The sequence below is a fragment of the Coturnix japonica genome, chromosome 5 (assembly GCF_054131305.1).
Source record: "Coturnix japonica strain WE chromosome 5, WE-NBRP24, whole genome shotgun sequence".
Lineage (NCBI taxonomy): Eukaryota > Metazoa > Chordata > Aves > Galliformes > Phasianidae > Coturnix > Coturnix japonica.
Window position 1 is genome coordinate 48,317,432 of NC_140667.1, and position 21,732 is coordinate 48,339,163.

Consider the following 21,732-nt stretch of genomic DNA (forward strand, 5'->3'; position numbering starts at 1 on the left):
AAAAGGAAGACCTTTCTCTATCTGAAATTACTTAAAGAAAAGCACCCTTAGTATATTTGAGAGCCCTTGAAATTGGATATGTCAACAATTTCTGGTGTTAAACTGTTTCCCTTCCATTAATTCTGCCTGAAGTGGCAGCCACATTTAATTTTATATTCACGACACTGATTTGACCTTTTCAAGTATTTTCATTATTGGGTTTAAATATTTTCTCCCAGTCAAATCCTGAAACTCACTGTGAGCAGTCAGATGGTGCAAAGAACAGTCACACATCATAGAAAGGTTGTAGTGGTGAATGTATGCTGTTTTAGGGCAGGTATCCTGAAAGGCAGGGAATAGAAGTGAGGGTGAGAGAACCCATGTAGTGGACAGGCACATGAATCATATGGAGTATCTGGAAAAGCCCCTTCATTAGTGATGTCCTCTCTTATAGAATGGATTTGAGTTGTCTGCATCTCGACTTCCTGCTGTCAGCAAATGCTTGTTGAAATCCATCAGGAAAATACTCCATTCCTTTCTGTCTATGTAATGGATAATGGCTTACCAATGATTACCTGAGTTATATTGTTCTGATGACTTAGAAGACTGCCAGAGGGCTCCAGAAGGATTTTTTTCCCCCCTCAATTTACTTAAAACACATATATGTATATGCTATAAGCTTTTTATTTTATTAAAGTTGCAAAGTTAAGCACTAAGATGCTGTGAAATGATGTAATAAAGGTTGTTTGTCCGTTTCATATGCCCATATGCAATTTCCCAATTACATACGATTTTCTCCAGGACTGTAGCCTGAATTAGTGCACAGACTGAGCAATGTTCATTACTAATGAGTGGCTATTAAGCATTTTCTTTATTCATTGCGTAGCCTGAGGTTTATTTACTGCATGCTGCTTTCTGAAGACAAAAACCTTCACATCTGAAAGAAAATAGCCAGATGCCCAAATAAAAACCTCATGTGACCTCACTGAGGTCACACTGTCCTCGTTTTCCTGGAGTTAAACAGGCAGTGATGGGGAGCACAGCCTGTGAGCCCAGAGTCTATCTGAATACATGCAATATTATTTAAAACAGAGTTTAAGTTACCGCAGCTGCGCTTTAAATACCCATGCTCAATTTTAATTGCTTTGTCTTATTTTTGGTTTTATTTGTGCTGAAGAGTTTGTCAGTAGAAGAACCTGACAAGTGGGCTGACTGTACATCAATGAACTCTTCCAAACAGCGCTTGAGGTTTAAGGGCTGTTGCAGAGTATTCCCTCTGCCAGGTGTTTGGGAAGGGTTGGTGTGGTCAGCCTGCTGCAGTCTGCCTTCTGTATTGCAGTATCCATGTATAAAATGCCTCAAAGACAGAACCACTGAGATACACATTTGCTTTGCGCTACGCAGCTAAAGCTTGCACTGGGCCCAGGGTTTGAATGGAGGTGTAAAGCCCTAGTTTTGACTTTGTGTTTACAGCTCTATAATACTTAGGCTCATTCATGATTTGTTATGGAATACAATTGTTGCATGTATGCTACTTTATTCTCTATTGAAATCAGTATTTATTTCTTCATGCTATGTATGTAGAACAGATTTATTTTTTAATCCCCATCATTCTAATATGTTATGTACAGACTTTGTCTTACATGTGTTGGCATAGCTCTGAATTTACATAACGTTCTCTTTCTGGTACCCTGTTCCTGCACAACCATCATCTCTTGGCTCAAAGACAAAAGTTCTTTCCTTAAAGCAGTCAGGAGATTGTATTTATTCCTTCCCACCTCTGCTGTCTAGGGAATAGTGTCACAATTGTGTGTATTCTCTGACAGGAACTTGCAAAACTGAAGGAGTTAATGTTAGTTCAATAGTAATCTTAGGCTTTCATCAGGAGAGAAATTCCTGGGTATTTAAGAACTTACAGGAGGATGCTTTGGGAACTCGGTTTTTTAAATCCAGACAAGATTTAATGTGGCACTGTCCTCAGGCAAGTATCTTAATGCCAAGACAAAAAGAATCTCTGAAGTTTGTTTGTTAAAGTGGGTACTACTTGACGTAGTGTCTGAGTGTACTGTGTAATGCACTTATTCCCAGGGAGATCTGTGGCTATTGAATTAGGAATTATACATTGAATTGTCATTTCTTTTCTGCTTAGGCTGCCTACCTCTGAGAGAAGCGAAACTGAATGTGCTGAAGAATACAGACAAGTGGAGGCCCAAAAGCGAGATGCATCTGGAAGTGATCAGTTTGTCTGTGAACAAGGTAAAAGTGAAGCAGTGGGGAAAAAAAACCCATTTCCAACTATGGCTTCAGTTGAACCTGCCCTTTTTCCTCCACCTTCTCCTTCTGTCTTCTCTCAAACAAAACTGAATCTCACGTACTTATTTCCTGTTTATCTGATGCTGTGTTTGTACATTTGTGCAAGATGTGGTTAAAAAGAAAACTACCGTCTTATTGCATAAATCTGCGTGCATAACTGTGCTTTATTGCACTGATACATGTGGATATGTTAGATAAATATCGGTAAGAAAAATCACATTCAGTGTGTCTCTTTCTTCTCCCATTTTTCTCTTTATGTTATTTTTGTGTGTACTTAATTGTCGTTTTGTTTGTCTTTAGAGAGAAATTTGATTGCACCTCTTTCCTAGGAGCTCCGGTAAAAGCAGAATGAGGCTGGCTCAGTTGTCAGGACAGCTTAGCTTCAAACTCTTTACTGTGCTTCTTATAATTTCCAGATTTGTTAATATAGTTGATTTCCCAAGGAAAGGACATCCTTGTGGTTGCTCTGGTTTGTGTGCCATTGTCTGATTATTTTTTTTTCATTATTATTATTTTTTTAAATCCCTTTGCTGATTTCCCAAAATTTGGAACGTAGTGGAGTGTATTATAGATCGGTGTCTTTCCATGCCTTTGTAAATTGCATGACCTGTGGGATTTAGGTAGATCCTGCATCTAACTGACTATCAGCTGAGAGCCAGCAGGTGTGATTGGCCTGTCCATCATGTGCAGTGTCACTGTCCAAAGCACAGAATATTGTCTCTTGTTCACTTGATGTAACATAAAATTTGTGGGAGACTGTGAGGCACTGAAAACATTGAGTAATGGGATTAAAAGAAGCCTAAGGTGTTGTAGTTCAGAAATGTATTAATCCGTTTTCTTTTTTGTACTTTATCAGTGAAGGAAGGCCAGCAACATACCTTACTGTCGAACTTCTGAAAGTACTTTGGTTTTGATTACTGTAGGGGAACGCCATAAATTGGCAATTAAATGAGACTTCTAAGATAGGATAGGAACTTAATTTTTCAGTATTGGTGGCCTGCTTAATTAAAAGTGGAATTAATATTTGCAGTGTTTCTGTGAAAAAAATGGAGTTATTGTTAGGAAATACTGCTGAGAATAGGAGTTGATGTGGATTTAACATAAATAAACAATAAAACTAGAAAGAAAGTTTAATGTTTATTAGCTGAAAAAGAGAACATCTAACAGTAATTCTTCACTGCCCATTAGTGCAGTTTCACAGTTGGTGCAGGCTGAGTCAAAGAACTTTGATGTAATGAGGCCTCAGAGTGCTGTGTGGTATAAATACCTCATGGGCCTATGTGTCAGTTTTCAGTGTGTGGAATCACAGAATGGCTTGGGTTGGAAGGGGCCTTTAAGATCATCTGGTTCCAACCCCCTGCTATGGGCAGAGACATGTCCCTATAGACCAGGTTGCTCACAGCTCCATCCAGCCTGGCTTTGAGTGCTTCCATGGAGGGAGCATCCAGAGCCTTTGGGCAACCAGTTCTAGTGTCTCACCACCTTCACATTACAGAATCACAGAATGACCCGGGTTGGAAGGGACCTCAAGGATCATGTAGTTCCAACCCCTCTGCCTGGCAGGGCCACCAAACATACACATTTACTAGATCACATTGCCCAGGGCCCCGTCCAACCTGGTCTTGAACACCTCCAAGGACGGGGCATCCAATTAAAGATTAAAGAGCTTCTTCCGAATATCTAGTCTAAATCTGCCCTCTTTCAGTTTAAAGCCATTTCCCCTTGTCCTGTTGCTACATGCCCTTATAAAAAGTCCCTCCCCAACCTTCCTGTAGGCCTTTAAGGCCACTGTAGGGTTCCCTGCGGAGCCTTTTTCTTCAGGCTAAAGAGCCCCAGCACTCTCAACCTGCTCTTACAAGGGAGGTGCTTCTGCCTTCTCATAATCTCCATGGCCCTCCTCTGGACCTCCTCCAACAGCATGACATATGTTGTGTTAAAGCACACTTTTGTAAACCACATGCACTAGGTCTTTAGAGCACTGAATGTAATTGTTACCTAGAAAACATGATAGACTAACACAGCCTTCCTACCTCTACAGGATTATGCTGACACCAAGATCTTTCTTCTAGCAGCTTGGGATTTCTTCCAGCATTGGTCAGATCCTGCAGAGTTACTGATGTTTTAGCAGTGACATGTTTGTGCCAGAGGGAAGCCAGTCAGCCTTTGACAGCGTTCCTGCAACAGAATGCTATATATGAGTTTTGCTGTAGTATATATTTAGAATCTTTACCAAAAACCTTTTAAAAAGGATACTTTTAGTATTTTCCAGGGATGGTGATGTGAAGTTCTTTCATTTATTTTGTAGTGCAAGTAAATAACTGCATAATCTGTATCTACATAAGAGTGAAGTTTTTAGCTTATATTATTTATATGCTAAAATGTAAGTAAATTTCACTGCTACACATAGAAAAAAGCCATTTAAATATGTAACAATTATAGAAATCCCACTCTTGATTTCGTTATCACTTAATCCACACTTTTTTATTATCAGGAGAAGGACCTGGCTGGCTGGGCCAGCAGTGTACCCTTGTGGCCAAGGCGGCCAGTGGTAACCTGGAGTACATTTAAAAGAGTATGGCCAGCAGGGTGAAGGAGTTGATCTGCCCCTGTACTCTGCTCTTGTGAGTTCACATCTGGAGTACTGTGGCACTTCTGAGCTCCTCAGGTCGAGAAAGACAGAGAACTTATAAGTCCAGCAGAGGGCCATAAAGATGGCTGGGGCCTGGAGCATCACTCTTGTGAGGGCAGGCTGAGAGCCCTGGGGCTGTTCTGCCTGGAAGAAAGGAGTCTGAGATCTCATTTATGTGTACAAATAACTTCAGGGAGGGTATCAACAAAATGAGACCAGGATGTTTTCTGTGATTTCCTGGCAACAGGACAAGAGCTTAGACTAAAACACAGGAAATTCCATACAAACATGAGAAAAAAACTTTGAGGATGACGGAGTCTGACAGAGCACTGGAACAGGCTGCCCAGAGAGACGGTGGACTCTACTTCTCTGGATGTGGTCCTGAGCAGTGTGCTCCAGGTGACTCTGGTTGAGGTTGTGGATGGGACTAGATGATCCCAAGCAGTCTATTCCCACCTCAATCTTCTGTGCTTGTCATACTGATGGTGGTTTATACACTGAAGCAACATCTACCAGAGCAGCTGCTGGTAAAAACAATGGTTACTTATACACAGAAAATCACTCTCATACTAAAAATGATTAATTCTATTATATCCTTTGGTTTAAACTTTGTAGAAGTTAGGTTTTCAAATACAGTAATGATGTTCCCCTACTCATCTTTCTCTTTATGTATTGTTGAAACTTACTTTTGATTATTATTATTTTTTTTTTTACTAGATACTTCAGTACCTAATTGCGAGCCACATGTTGGGAATTCTATACCAATAACAACTAACCATAAGTATGCTGGTATGCCTGTAGCCAGACACAGGGAAGAGGTAATCGTGTTGTACTTTCATTGTGCATTAGGATCTGAAAATCGTGGTGTGTTTGTTTTTTGTTCTTCATTGGTTGTGGGGTTTTTTGTTATAGTTTAGTTTAGGTTCGGGCTTTTGCGTGTGTTTTTTTTCTCAGATGGGAACTGCCTTTCCTGTTTTAAGCATTGAAGGAGAGGCAGGAGAGGCTTTGTTCAGTGTACAAAACCATTGCACAAAAATCATTTCAGGAAGAAACACTGCTATTATGTTTTCTTTTTAGAAATACACGTGAACTACACAAATGTGAATGTGAGCCTACAATCTTTCCTGTGACCTGATGCCTGAGACATTATAGAAATATGCCATAATATTCTATGAAGATTTGTTATGCTTTCTGAAAGCTATTGATAATTCATGTCTGTCTGAAATCTGTTGTGAGTTCCTTTGTAGGCTTACAGGCTTTTTGAAAAACTGTTTCAGCTCTTGTCTCTGATAGAAAACAATTCAGTTGTGATTATACAAGGAGCAACAGGAAGTGGGAAGAGCACACAGCTTCCACAATATGTTCTGGACTATTACACTGAAAAATCTATCTGCTGCAACATTGGTGTTACCCAGCCTCGGAAAATTGGTGCCAGCAGCATTGCCAGGTGGATTTGCAAGGAGCGATCATGGACACTGGGTAGATTCGTGGGCTACCAGGTACAAAAAAACATAAGAATTCAGGTTGTATTTAAAAATAAAGAGGAAATAGCACCCTATCTTGTTTCTTGGTTACAACTTTCTTTTTTTTTCCTGGTTACTTATTAATCATATCCAGTGGGCTGAAGAAATTTGAAGAAATCTGCTTTGAAAATGAAATTGCAGTTTTTTAGCTATAGGCTGTTAAACATTCATAAGCAAATGTGTAAGCTTTCAAAGTTAAACAAATTGAAGTACTAGTTAGATGCCAGCAGAAATTTAATTGTCTGTGTTCTGATAATTGGATGCATTTATATTGTTAATTACTGAAATTGTTTCAGAGTTGTTCTTTCTCTTTGGACGCTTTTCCAAGCTTGAATGAATGAGTAAAGCTGATGCCTTTATGCTTTTATTTCAGTTTGGATTTCTTTCAGATGCATGTTCCTGGGATGCATGTAATGTTTGCTCATGTCTGTTTTATTCATCGTATTAGGTAGGTTTAGAGAACGTATCCTCAACGGAGACAAGGTTGCTGTACATGACAACTGGAGTTCTTCTTCAGAAAGTGGTTACTGCCAAAAGCTTAACTGAATTCACACACATCTTCATTGATGAAGTAAGTTGGTAGAAATACATTTAAATTGCAGTATAAGAAAACCTTATCTTTTGTGTCTCTCACTATGGTAAGGAAATCAAAATTCAGACATCTACTTTTACAAATAAGTAAATATTCTTCGTATAAGTTATCCAAACTAACAGTTCTTGAAACAGCCTTATCCTTGAGTTCTTTGAGCACTGAAATTTAGAACTGAAGTTTTGTATACCACTAGGTTGTTAAGTCTAAGATAAAGAAATATGGATTAGATATAAGAAGCAAGAATTAAGCAATTAAATCTGCTTAGATGGATGAGTGAAGTTCTGTGGACTTGAAGATCCCAAACCAATCAGGGTAGTGCAGGCACAGTGGGACGAACTTACACAAGACTTAGATCTAAAAAGGCCAAGCTCACATGTCCTAAGAGTCAGCCTGGGAAGTGTCTCAGCTGAATGTTTTTTGTAGTGTATATAAGCCTTTGTATTACACTGGTGTCTGCTAATTACCTGAAAAGGATGAATGTTCACCTTCTGAAGGTTGAGATCTGAAAAAACCTGCTGTTCTTAATTGTACATAAACTATAATAAGTGTAGGTAAGGATGTGTTAATCATTGATAGTGTTGAGTAAAAGCCATCATCACAAGAAGTAACTGAAAAAGGTCATGGTATAAGCAAAGGTGTGTAAAGAATTGGGGGGGGGGAAAAAATAAATGATGTTTTAAAGAGGTGTGTTGTGTATTTTGATCCTGACTAGAAGCCATTCTAAGAGGAATCTGATTGGATTTGCTCGGCTTTTAGATAAGCAGATCTATTTCCTGCCGAGATCAGTTTTGATCCTACCACTGCAATTCACTTAACCATCCTCAGAATCCTCACTATCGCTTCAGTCACAGTTAAACCTAGAGCTCATGACTGGTTCTCTAGTTTAATGACAAGTGACATTTGAGTTTTTACAAAAGAGGCTATAATCATCGCAACAGCTGTATTGAGATTTGAAATGAGAAGAAATTGCTTAGTCCTGAAGGTGTATTTTCTGCTATGGAAATGTATTGTTCTAAATGACAAAAGTATATAAAACATGAAAACAAGCAGCATAGGAAGAGACACTGCAAAAGTAAACTGAACTATGGATGATACCTTTCAGGTGCATGAGCGTACTGAAGACATGGACTTTTTGCTCTTGGTAGTCCGTAAACTTTTGCGTACCAATTCACAATCAGTAAAGGTAGGTTAAAGCACATTCTACTTCTTTCTTGCAAAAATAAACTCCTTTTTTTTTTTTTTTAAATCTACAGAGAGCATAGCTTTAAATAGCTTACTTTAGTATTAGTCATTACTTTTAACTTAAATATTATCTGGTTTGCTGCTCTTCTTAAGCATGTAAGCTAAAGGGCATCCTTTTTGTGACCAGTATGTGCTCTAAGAACTTTTTCTTTTCCTCATGTTAAAATGAATTAGCTTCTAAAGTTTGCTTAAGGCTAAAAAAGCAAGATGGAGATTTAACTGTCTGTTATATGTGGGGTATTGAGAGCAGTGCTTATCCTTGGCTAAACGTGGTAGCATTAACTTCTGGAAGTGTTAAGATGTTGGATTGCATTCTAGGCAGAACTGTTAGTGTAACCTGACTGAGATCTTTGTCTGCATGATAGGAAACCACTACAACAGTTTGCAGAGATTTAGCATGACATATTTAGTCTTCGTGGTCTCAAAGTAACAAAGTCATGAATTGTAAGGAATTAAATACAGGAAATGGACTTGTGCAGAGCATCTCTGTGCAGCTCTTCAAGGCTGCCGAACTTCTGTAAGGCTGTGATAGTTCTTTGAGAGCTTTAGTCAAATGTTAGTTTAAATGCTAACTATCCTGTTCAAACCAAAGGAAACTTGAGTCTGTACTGGCTTTTTTTGTTGTAAATGTAAAGCAATCTGTGTTCTGATTAGATTTCCCCAAATTGTCTGGGATGGCACTGTTTTAGATCTTGCTCTGCAGCTGATTCTTCAGCTCTGGGCTGTGATGCTCACCTCAGTAGCTGCGTAGCTCTTTGTAGGAGGAATGTTCTTTCGTTGCATTTTTGTTCTGAGTGTTGATTTGTGTGTTTTATTGTTTTGTATCTGAGTTTATGGGAGGTGTCAGGGAAGAGAAATAAACCAACAAATTTATTGAAGCTAAGGGAAAAAAGAAGTAGAGATTCTAGAGTTCCAATGTAGTACGGTATCTTGCTTCAAAATTTGTTTTGCATTCACTATGCAATTTTTTTTAACAGATCATATTGATGTCTGCTACCATCAACTGTAAAGAAATTGCTGATTACTTTGCAATGCCAACTCAAAACGGTCTGAATCCAGCCTGCATTTTTAAGGTGGAAGGCAAACCTTATGCTGTTGAAGAATATTATCTTGATGATTTGAAGCACATTGTTCATTTCCGGGTATGGGAAATAAGATTTTACTTCATTGGACATAGTAAGAAATTAGAATAGTCAGCTAGAAGCTGTGTAGCAAAATGTTGAATAGATGATTTTACATTACAGTTTTAGACGCAAGTTAATATATGTTGATACAACAATTTGTCTAACTTTGAGTATCGTTAACTGAGGTAAAGTTTAACAGTTAAATAAATACAGTTAGGCTTTCATAGCTGATAAATGAGAGTAATTATTCAATGTTGGTAATTCAGAACATTTATAAAACACTGATAAATGAAGAAAACAAGGGATGAACCATAACAGGAGCAGGCTGTGAGCGTACTGTTACTCTTTAGATTTCATCTCTGTTATATAGATACTATATTTAAAAACAGGGAAAGCAAAAAAATCAAAGTAATTCCTTATGCTGTGCACAGGGAAGGCATTTGTTACACTTGAGCACAGGCAAGTCAGGCTAGAAGGCTGTCAACAGTTGAAGTCTTAATGCAGCCAAAAAAAAATACAATAGATGTATGTAGCGCTTGGCTTGTCAGTGTTTGTATGGCATCTCAGAGGGGATTACATAACATGAGTTTTTCTAAGAGATTTTTGATGATAGAAGACAACAAAAAGATAACCAAGAAATTTAGTAAGAAGTCTACTTCAATCCAGTTGCATTTGTCAAAGCTTTCAGCTGGAGGTTAGTTGTCACACCTTTCAGCTCAAAGATCACAAACAAAAGGAGCTGCTTTTAGTCCTTGTACTCTATTATCCTTACAATTTTTTTTTTTTTCTGGGTATAATGCCATTTAACTTTGATTTTTAAGTTTTCGTTTGTTTTTGTTCTTTTTTTATGTTGTGTTTTCCTGGCCACAGCTGTTTTGTTGTTTAGTAAGAGGAAAGGAATATGGTTGTCAAAGACTTTATTTATACCCTAGGGCAACTGAAGGTTGAAGAAACAGAGAAATGCTCTTGAATGGTTTTTCATATTTATAAATAAGAAGAACAAAAAAGGAAATTGAGTTGGAAAGTGCTGATGTTTGCTCTTGCATCATGTTCCTTATGGTGCTCTGTGCTTGGAGACTTTCTGTGAACGTTAGATTTATTAGAGAAATGGAAAGTCTAAGAAGATTTACGTAACAGGAATTGCCTTAACTCTCAGGCTCTAATAATTTGAGCATTACCATATGAAGTAGGAAATCCTCTTTCAGCATGTTAAAATTCAGAATCGAGTAGTTGCCTGAGCTGCAGGCTTCAGTTCTAAGTACTTCTGTTTTAGGACAGTCACGTAGAAGAATACAGCATCATTAAGAGGGAAAGAAAAGTATCATCTGTTATAGATAAACAGATTTTCTTTTCCCAAGTTTCATCTAGATTTTAAAACAAATACTGTAAGATCAGGTGTCACAAATCAACAGTCATTACTTAAAAGCATCTGGATGTGAATCAGTTCAATAATTTTACTGTTCTGTATGTTGTGAAGTCTGAACCGTTGTCCATTCTCCAGAAAATCTTAGAATAATTTGATGTGACTGGATAAATGTAGAATTATTTTATTCTGCAGACCTCTTAGCTTCAATATTATTGCTCAGTTTTGTAGGTGATAACATTTTAAAACCGTCCTTGGAAATAATTTGCTTTCCTTGAGCAGTTCTGACTCGAGGTAATTTGGAAATTCACTGTTACTAATTGTGACTTGGAAGATAAGCAGAAATGCCAGTCATTATTTTGTATCCTTCTCTGCACTTGTTTACAATAATCACTTTTCTATGGCATGATAGATGTTGCTGGATGAAAGATAAAGCTTTCCCCTTCAATAGCACCATATTTAGAAAATCAGAAGGAAAAGCATTTTTTTGGTGTAGTCTTGTTGAATGGATATTGAGTCATTTATAGGTGTTACTGGTACATTTTGGAGTATGAGGCTGTAGGTTTCTTTTCTTTTTGCATAATGACCTCTGAGCACATTCTTCTGGACACTTAAATGAATCATTATTTTATCTTATCTGCACAGGTTTTGATTTTAAAATGCACAAAGGCTGTATCTGTAGGCAAACTTAAGGCTATCTGTGTTCTGTGAATTCATACCTGTTGCTGCAGTATAGCACTGGTGATATCAAATGTAAATTAATTGTTATTTAGTAGTTAACTAATTAATTGTTAACTGAGTTAATTGTGAGCTCAGACTTTTAAAAGTTAAGCAAGATGGACATCTTGATTTTAGTCTTTGATAGATCTTTGAAATCCTCTGTATCTATTTAAGCAAAAAAAGAGTTCCACTTCTGGTTTGCCCATGTAGAAACTCCTTCATATCCCCCCCAACTGAAGTCAGAGTCCGGATGAGAGATAGTAAACTGCTGTCAAAAGCAATTCTGATTCAGTATTACTTCAGTCACTTCTGACTGGGCTTTTGGACTTAAGGTTTCTCACATTGTTACCTTCTATTAAGAGTGATGTGGCAGCCTTGTCATGTTAAGGAATACTAAAGGTACAGCAGGTAACAAAACCAGAGAGACAAACTGGACAATTATTTAAGCTTGGATAATCTTGAAGGTTTTGGCTTTTGTAATAGGAAATAGAAAGCTTCTTAAATTATTGCATATTTTGTGTTATGAAACAAAATATACCATTCTATGGACTTAGCAGGCTTTAGTGGAAAAGTGTGAGCATAGTGGGTATGAAATGCAGTTAAGAAGCTCAGGGACTGACCGTGGTACACCTAAAAGAAGTTTACCTGAATGACTGATTCAAGGAGGGATGGGAGGTGGAGAAAGTACTGTTGCATCATCTTATAGAAATTATATAGATCTATAATCTATATAATATAGATTAGATAGATAGAGGCCTCCAGTCAGGCCTCTACCAGAACAAAGGTATTTTTAGGAGTTTCAAAAAAGCAGCTTTCATGCAGATATCAAGCTTACCTACAGTTAATAGGCTGTAGTGTTACAAGCAGGTTGTTCTGCTAAGGGTTGGGAAGCTCAAGACTGAGGTTTCAGTAGTAAGAGCTGATCCAAACCAGTGTTGCCACTTTGGTGCCAACAGTGGTGCTTTTATGGTTTCATTATGAGCTGCTTTGAGAAACAAAATGGGTAGAAAACCAGCTGACTTAATTTTAATAATTAAGTAAATAAATTATTAAATAATTAATTATCCAAATTTTTTATCTAAATTACATATAACTGAAAAACTTCAGGTTGTCAACATGACATGAATGAATGCTGGAAGGAAAATATAATACATATTATATTATAGAATAATTTAGAACTAATGTTCTTAGTAAATCTGCTGTTCTGGATGAGTTTTAGTTGAAGACTATTAGACAAGTCATATCATGTAACCTAACTTGTGTTACCGTGTTAACCTTAATGCTTCCTTTTCCACACAGCTTCCTTCTCAAAGAATTGATAAGCCAATGATAGGAAGTGAACTGTATGAGGTAGCAGTGTCTTTGATTCAGTCATTTGATGAGTTGGAGATGCAAAGCAATGGGTAAGATACAGTCCAAGTTCTGTTGTCAGTGGTTCTTTGGGGAAACGAGACACTAATTAAGGAACAAGACCTAAAGCAACCTGCATCATGTAATTCTTAGTGGTCCCTCACTTTTCCACATACCACTGCTTTTATGTTATGAAATAGTGTGATTTCTTCTGTCTACTGAGACTCCTTGTAGCTCTTACTGAATGATCGGTGTTGCTGAAATAAGATTTGTGCCCTAAAGTGTGGCTGTCCAAGCAATCCATTTCATACAGAAACTACTTTCTTTGCTTCTGATTGCAGCTGAATTTTTAATATGCAGAATAAATGAAACATACATGAAAACATGAAGGAATATAAGCAAGACAGTAATTTCCATGGATTGTCTAATGCTTAATTTTACTGTCTTTTGAACAAAGTGGTTTTTGATCCTAGCGCCTGGATAGGGAGCTAAGAGACAGGGGTTTCCTGTAGGCATGGTAAAGGGAGGATGGTTGGACTAGATGATCTAATAGGTCCTTTCCAACCTTGTGGTTCTATGATTCTTTTTAGATACTCCATAGATACTGTTTCTGAAAAAAAAAAAAAATGCAATAAAAGAATTATTGCAATAAATGATATCCCTTGATGAATATAATGACCTCATAGTTCTTGATGATGTTACTTTTCTTCCATGCTAGGCTTTAGTTAAAGCGTACAGCTTTAAACATAGTGACATTTAAATGTGAGACTGTATGTATACTGAATAAGTCTATCTGTGCTTTTTTGATAGTGTAATACTTTTTCTAGTTTTTAAATAACCTAATTTCGATGAATTTAACTGGTAAATAAGAATGTTTCTGTTTCAAAGACAAAACTAAACCCAAAAATCTAGATGAAATTTTTACGGTGATGCTTTATGTTCTGTTTCATGAGGGAGTTTGAATAATGCATGTTATAGAAGATGTACAATTTTGCTTGTTTGTTCATTCAAGACATATATTGGAATAATAAAGTAGCTTAAAGAACCATGTATTCTTTTTAGGGGGAGTTTCACACCAGACCGTGGAAGTGTACTTGTTTTTTTGCCAGGTGAGTATAGATACTCGCAACTTTCGAGCTCCTTATTTGTCATTTAACAAGTTTTTTCTTGTTGTTTCTTTCAGCTGTTTGTTAAACATGTTTAACTGGGGCTGCTAAGGGCTACAAGTAATAATGACAGCCAAAATGAAAGCATTCAGTAATCAGTATTTCTTTTTTGTACTCAGCTGTAGCCTAGTATTTCTAGCATCACAAGCTTAACTACTTGCTGGTTTCAAGTTTTCCTGTACTTAATCTAGCAAAGTTTCACATCAGTGAAAATTTCAGAAACCCCTGGGCACGTTCTGTCAGTCAGATGGAAGCGGGGGGGCAGCTCTGTTCCTTGGGTGCAGACATGTCTGTCCTTGCCAGAATTTCATATCTATCTCTGAATCTTTCTGAATCTCACTGCTGTGTTGAGCTCAGTAGGAGTCATGGTGGCTCTCGGGCTGGAAGCACAGCACACCAACACAGCAGTATACTGTGCTGATATTGTAGCTTCAAGTGAAGATTGCTCCCTGCCAGCTAAATGGAATTACAGCATCCTTTCTCGGTTTTGTTCTCTATAGAAGTCCTCTAGGTAGAAGGAATTGATTCATTGTGTCAATGTAGGACTTATTCCATTTTCTCATAAGTACAGTGACCATCTTTGTTGCATCTGGAATCCTATTTTAGTGTTTGTGGTATGCTTTCAGACTTTCTAAGGTATTCTGAGTACGTTTAGTCTTAAGTCAGAACTTAATCTTGCAGTTTTAGTTCCCATATTTTTATAGCAAGTGGTACAAAGAGCCATATTAAAAAATGCAGTTGCCTTTTTTCAAAAAAGGCATTTTAAAGTTCCCAGTAGGGATATGTTGAATTTGCACAACCAGTCATAATTCTGCTTCTTTTTCATCTGAATGCTTGATGTGGAAACCTTGATTATTTCTTGTTTATGTACTTTGATGTATGTTCCTTTGATTCATCACAGGAAAAAAAATATTGTAAAATAGCTTAGGCTGTGTTGGTTGAATCATCACTGAGCTAGTATTCAAGTATATAATGTGTCCCTGCAAGACTAGCTGGTGGGCTAAGTGAGAGCTACAGTAATTTATCATCCTTTTAAGAGCTTGCACAAGATAAGAATGGCTTCAGTTCTGTTCCTCCTATTTCCTTGTTGGTGGCAGGAGTTGCATGGCTTCAAGTTTATGGTGCTCTTTCAAAGGGATTCTGCTGTTACTGTCCTAAGCTTTTATCTGTTCTGATGTTAACCTCACTTTTGGTGGTTTTTGGTTTTTTTTTTCCTGCTTCTTCATGCCCCACTCTCCTTATTTTTATAGTTGTTTTATTTTTTGCCAGGTTTTGTTACTAGAAACTTTTACATTCAAAGATCTGCCTCTCCTCTTGACGTACCTTTTTTCTGCTGGAGTCTTGCCTTTTCCCAAGTTGGTAATCAGGTTCTACCTACTGTGTCTAGTAGGTAATCGCTAGATTGATTAATAACTTCTATTTGTACAGTCTGTTTCTACTGATCATGGAAGAAGTCTCTTGAATTGTTAATAAGCATAAGTTGAATTCAAGTGGTGATTTCATATTTGGATTTGGAACCAAGGGATATAGCAAGTAGGAGGCATTAGACAACAGGATAGTTTGGCAGGTCTGGACTACAGGTTCTCCATTGTGCTAGTCAAGAAGGGCATTGGAACACCCAAGTAAAAGATGGGAATTAAGTGAGAATTGATTTTAAAGTTGTTAGTAATGACTGAAAAGTAAACTCTTATTACTCTTTTCTTAGGTTTCTGTGAAATAAGCCACATGCATTCACGTCTCACACGTATGTTTAACAAAAAGTAAGTTAAACCACATTTATTTATTAGACTGGAAAATGAATCCTTTATCTGTGGGAGTCCTAAGTAGAACAGATGGTTTAGCATAGAAATATATATATATATATTAATATGCTTGTGTAAGTAAATATTCATGAATACATTTTCTTTAGGTGGCAAGTGTACCCTCTTCACTCACGAGTCTCATTAGAAGAACAAAATAATGTATTTTTGAATCCAGTTCCTGGCTACAGAAAAGTAAATATTCTTGAATTGTTATTTTTTTTTGTTAAGCCTTTAAGACCTTTTTCTGTGAAGAATATTATCTGTTCCAACTAAAATTGCTGTATGAGGGCAAAGGATGCTTTTCTGTTTGTTTTTTTCTTCAAGATAGAAACTTACTCTTACCAAGCTGTTGACTTTACTGGTATTTAGACCTGAGAGAGATGTGCAGATAGAGGAAGTTACCCTTAATGTGTTGTGTGACACTGTTTTTTTATCCTTCAAGGTAGTTTGTGCTTGATGATTCTTCTTCCACTTGCATGACGGTGACCCTTCATGGCAGGGTGGCCCTACTGTATGGGCATATGTCCATTTCTGTACCCCACATTTTGGTTGGGGTCTTGGTTTGTTTTATTGCTGCTAATACTGTGATACTTTGTTATGATCAATATGTAAAGAAATATTTGTGTTCTTCAGTTATATGCTGTACTACTTTACTATGCATTTTTACTAATAGGACAAGAAAATGGAGGTTTTTCTGGTGTTACACTGTTTATATTTTGTATATAGAGCAGCAATACTATATTCCTTCTCCTCAGGTTAGATATTTCATGATGATATATTAATGTAAGTAATTCATATTTTTATAAAGTCCTTGTTTCTTTCTTGCTTCAAAGATTATTCTATCTACAAACATAGCTGAGAGCTCAGTAACAGTTCCTGATGTTAAGTATGGTAAGTCTTTTAAATCTGTAAACTGTCTTTGTTACTTCTTGCCTAAATCTTTGCAGCATGTCACCCCTTTACAAAGCTTTCCTCATGGTGTTAAATTCTGGCCGTTATTGAAGTCTTTCTTTCACAGTGGGAAAGTTTTACATCTGGATATACATACAAAGCTATTGATTAGGGTGCGAGTTTTAATCTTGCACTGGAGGAAAAGCACACCCTTATTGCAAATGCAGTAACAAGCATGGTTACCTTATGTGGTCATATGATCAACCTTATGTTTCAAGTAGCTTAAGCTTTTTATTTCCATCGTGAATACATTTTAAGATACTCATGTCAGATTAACAAATTCTGATTTAGAATATCTGTGAGCAGGATGATTATTTTTTAATGCATCTGCATTATTTCTATGTCTATGTAAAAATCTCTTTGCAGTTGTTAATCTTCTCAGTGGCTTGAATCTGCTTGTTTTCTAACTGTTTGTAGAAAAGGAAAATTTATTTTTCTGATTATATAAAATCAGCCAGTATATCACTGTGAAGATAAATTACTACTTAATGTTACTAAGGTTATATTGTTTTTACTTGCAGTGATAGATTTCTGCTTAACTAGAATTGTGTTTTGTGATGAGGAAACTAACTATCAAAGTTTGAGACTTTGCTGGGCATCTAAAACAAACTGTTATCAGAGAAGAGGTAAGGTGGCAGTAGGGAATGGAAAGGAATTTGATGAAGAATTTTACATTATTTTCCAGTCATCTTATTCAGTGAAAAGTACAGATCATTTGTGTCTTAAATGATTTAAACAGCAATGGACTTCCTTATCAAGTCAGGTATTAAAAAGAGATTGAACTACTATGCCTGAGTGTCACATTTTGTTGAAGTATTTCTTAGGGAGGAAAGTTCTGTATGTTATAGGAAAATATTAAAATTAGATCACCTTTTCTTGTTAGTACTCATTGGTATCAGAGTCTTTATTTGCAGTGGAAAGGAGTACTTAAGTGAAATCATTAAATATAAAAATATCTTCATCTTTTTTCATACTGTCAGAGCTTCACAGTTACAGCTTTGTTTCCATTTGGTTCTAGGTCAGTGATGGTTATGGCAGCTGACCAATATACAACTAATAGCAGCAGCATCTTGTATTGCAGGAAACTTGGTCTTGCTGAGCAAGTGACTTAAAAATATGGGCTTACTTTTCAGTGGAGTTATCTCACACACTGAATAGAGTCCCCTTGAGTTTGCTGCTTTTGCTTAGTTGTTCGTGATGCTTGTTTTTTTTTTTTTCATGATGATGTTTTTTTACAATGTGGCTTGGGCATTTTACAAATTGATTGATTGTTCTTTTATGTGAAGGTCGTGCTGGACGTGTTTCCAATGGATATTGTTACAGGCTTGTATATAAGGAGTTCTGGACAGACTATATCCCAGAGAAATCACTACCTGAGATGCTGGTAACAGTTTTTGGGGAAACTAATGATTTTATTTTTTATTTTTTACACATGTGTTTGTAGCACAGACTTCACCTGAAGTGAATACATTATTTCTGTAGTTACTAATAGCTATGCAACTAAATGGAATTAAGTTGGTAAATAATTGAGAAAGACCATTCATTGTTGTATTGTTCATAGGAGATGAGTTGCAGCAGTAAAATGGATGTGACTTTGGAAATAACATTCTGTTCAAAAGAGAAGTATCTTTAGTTGTGCAAAATTATTTTCAGCTATTACTGAATTATAAGCTTGATCTTATTTTAAGGATCAATATCTTCAATTAATTCATAAATTAAATACCTCCCTTGGGGAAAAGTAAGAATAACATCTTCCCTTCAGACTCGTCCACTGGGAGCTACGGTATTAAAAATAAAAAAGCTTGATATGGGAGAACCAAAAGCCTTGTTGGCAACAGCTCTTTCTCCACCCAACATAAGTGACATTGAACGTACCATACTTCATCTGAAGGAGGTAGGCTGCTAATATCCATGTAATGAAAATGTACTGCATTCTTTGTTATTTAAGGTGCTAGTAACCTTAATTGGAACCTGAAATGAGAACAATGTCTATTGAATGTTTTGTCATGCTAGGCTGTTACTTGATTGCCATGCTCTTCAGCATAGGTTCTGCTGCTACTGTATTTCAAAGGGATTGTAATTTCATCAGAGAGAAAAAGCAGAGTCTTGCAGCAATTCTAATATTTGTAATTAGAAAGAATAAGAGAAATGTTAGAGAACTTTAGATCTATAATTGAAATGGTTTATTAATCATGCAGCACCTTGCAGCATAAACATCTCCCTTTCTACCTGCACAGGAAAGTTGGTAATTCTGCTTTCCAGTTATAAAATATGTGGTAAAACACCAGTTATGTTAAAGTATTAAGGCTTTTATCTTTGAGGTGTAAAAGAAATATTTGTGTACAGTTGCTTGGTTTTATATCCAGGAATTGTAGTAAAAGCTTCAGATTGTAGATTTGTCAAATGGATTCAACTTGTTTACAGTTATGACTCAAATTGATGTTGCTTTGTGATTGTTTATTTCTTGTATTGTTTTTTTTACAAACTGATCTTAGACTTACTTGATCTGATTTTTTTCAAGCAAATAATTTAAATTTCTGTAGCTAGGAGCACTTACGGCTTGTGTGAAAGGAGAAGAAAATCCTTGTGATGGTGAGCTGACTTTCTTAGGAAACATATTGGTACATTTGCCAGTGGATCTCCATCTTGGAAAATTGATTGTCCTTGGACATGTCTTTGGATGCTTAGAAGAATGCCTTATTATAGGTAAAAGAAAAACATATGAGCATTTCTGTATTTTCATAAAACCAAGTAACTTACAGGTTTTCATTTTGATTTTTTTTTATTGTAGCTGCAGCACTCTCTTTGCAGAACTTTTTTGTAGAGCCTTTCAAGCAGACTATTGATGGATACAGGTATGATAGTCTTTGGTGTTTTATATCTTCTTGGCTATTCTTGGAAGCACAGAGCAAAGCTGATTACAAAGCTCCATTTTTGATGTCTTGAGTTTAAATTTCATCCAAAGTGTCATAGCAGCTGACTTACTGCAATATTGATATATGAAATAATCAGTAAGCTAACTCATCCTTTTCTGAGTGGAGGACCTGATTATTCAGGGTTGCCTTCCTGATGTGAACACTGATGTGAACAGTGTCTATTAAAAATAGGTTAGCATGCTCTCACATCAGTGAGGAAGTGTGGGGGGAAAAAACAAATAATTACCATAAACATACTAAACTTGCTTATTAATGTATTGGAAGATGCTGATAATGTTGCTGTAATAATACTGCATACAGTTTTTATTACTATATTTATTATAACTATAATAATTATAGTTCAGCTATTAAAAGAAAAATGTGAAAAAATGTTATTGAAAATTCTTAATTTTTTCTTTTTTTTTTTTTTCCAGGAGCAAACTTTTTTTTTGTGGGAATAGTAAGAGTGACTGTATTGCAATTGTGAATGCATTTAAGGTAAGTCTTTCTTCTGTCTGATTTTTCCACTGAAGTCTGATGGACCATGGTGTGAAACCTTCTCGCTTCTGTGTGATTAGTGCAGTGTGTGATTTGTTTTGAAATTGTTAAAAACTTCATGTTATATTTATCTATTTAGTAATACTTTGAATAATTTTAAGGTTATCATGCACTACGTAGCGCTACTATTAGTAGTGATTGAGTTAATTTTTAGCACTGAGGGAAATGTGTAATTTTTCTCCAGAGTAAGGGAACAACAAATGGTTAAAAGTAGGCTGCGCTGCTCATTTTGTGAGTATGTTTTCTACTGTTTGTCCAAGCAAGTGAAAAACAGTGTGAAGAGTGGAGAAGGAAAGAAAACACACCACTTTGTTTCTGCCTGCCAGAAATATAAGCTTCCTTTTGGAAGCAGCCATAGGACAAGATGTTGTGGACACAAGTTGTATCAAGGGAGACTCTGCTGAGATACTGCAGTGGAGAGAGGGGTAGAAATTGTCTGGGATGTAGTCAAACAATAGAACAGATGGTCTGCAGACGTTATGGAATCTCCATCCTTTAAGTATTCAGAACGTGATACAGACATCAAAAATGTCACCAAGTTGGCCCTGCTGTGTATAATAGTGTTAGCTGAAGGACTCTTCTGATTTTTAAATCAATATTTCAAAACTATCCTCAGCATAGGTATGGAAAATTGTCATAGTTTTTAATAAAATGTGATTTTTTTGGTTATTATTGACAGTCTGTATTACTAAGCCACTTCTTTCTTAGGCATGGCAGATCTGCAGACAGAATGGGGACCTGAGACATCCCAAGGTTAGTTAAGTTTTTTTGTCGCTCCTGTTCAGTACTGAAGCTGGTGACTTCAGTACTGCAGTATTCTGTCTTAGGAAGGAATTTGGTTTTTTTGTTTTTTTGTTTTTTTTACTATGATGGTCATTTTCATAAGTAAATAGAAGCACGGGATTTGAGGTGTCATAGTGAGTCTTTGATTCTAGTATTTGATGACATCTTATTTAGTCCCTATCTTAAATGGATTGCTGATAATCCAGGTACAGTTTTAGTCAGATATCAGACGTTATGAAAATGTGTGGTTAGAAGTAAAGAGAGCTGTGAAATGAGAATTTTTTACATTGTGTGTAACTATTGTGTCTACACTGAAGAATGTGAGAGAACATACTGGTTGTTAGAAACTTGTTTGCTTTTAATTTGCACTTTTCACTTTCTTTTCCAGGATGAGCTTGAGTGGGGTCGATCAAATTATATTCATATCAAGAAAGTCAGAGAGGTGAGCTGAAATGGTCACTTTTATGTATGAGATGTTTTTACATGTGGTAATATCATGGATAGGCCTATGTAACATACAACTATGTTTATATAGCTAGGTATATATTTTCTTTAAACTGTGATTGGCTTGTGAGAAATAAACACTGTTGAAAGTGGTGTTAACTCAAATGCTTATGGGCACTTGGCCAGGTATCACATAGGAACTTACAGGTGTGTGAAATACAATCTAGCATTACATTGTATTCTGTAAGTACTAGTAAAGATGCAAAACAGTGTGTTAG

At 36.4% G+C, this 21,732-nt stretch overlaps 1 protein-coding gene across 4 annotated transcripts in view; it reads left to right on the forward strand.

The window, feature by feature from the left end:
- The window catches only part of TDRD9 (tudor domain containing 9), a 44,360-nt gene that overhangs the window by 7,460 nt on the left and 15,168 nt on the right, over window positions 1–21,732 (forward strand). For 2 of the 4 annotated variants that reach the window (XM_015865529.3, XM_085549527.1), the window contains exons 2-20: window positions 2,129–2,235; window positions 5,639–5,739; window positions 6,199–6,420; window positions 6,893–7,015; window positions 8,139–8,219; window positions 9,256–9,420; window positions 12,785–12,888; window positions 13,898–13,944; window positions 15,707–15,761; window positions 15,911–15,995; window positions 16,637–16,694; window positions 17,276–17,380; window positions 18,041–18,138; window positions 18,517–18,648; window positions 19,298–19,460; window positions 19,546–19,609; window positions 20,104–20,167; window positions 20,936–20,980; window positions 21,399–21,452. In XM_015865529.3, the coding sequence (XP_015721015.2) occupies window positions 2,129–2,235; window positions 5,639–5,739; window positions 6,199–6,420; window positions 6,893–7,015; window positions 8,139–8,219; window positions 9,256–9,420; window positions 12,785–12,888; window positions 13,898–13,944; window positions 15,707–15,761; window positions 15,911–15,995; window positions 16,637–16,694; window positions 17,276–17,380; window positions 18,041–18,138; window positions 18,517–18,648; window positions 19,298–19,460; window positions 19,546–19,609; window positions 20,104–20,167; window positions 20,936–20,980; window positions 21,399–21,452 (1,873 nt within the window). The remainder of the gene's footprint in view (window positions 1–2,128; window positions 2,236–5,638; window positions 5,740–6,198; window positions 6,421–6,892; window positions 7,016–8,138; window positions 8,220–9,255; window positions 9,421–12,784; window positions 12,889–13,897; window positions 13,945–15,706; window positions 15,762–15,910; window positions 15,996–16,636; window positions 16,695–17,275; window positions 17,381–18,040; window positions 18,139–18,516; window positions 18,649–19,297; window positions 19,461–19,545; window positions 19,610–20,103; window positions 20,168–20,935; window positions 20,981–21,398; window positions 21,453–21,732) is intronic. The other 2 variants (XM_085549526.1, XM_085549528.1) reach the window with 2 other exon arrangements.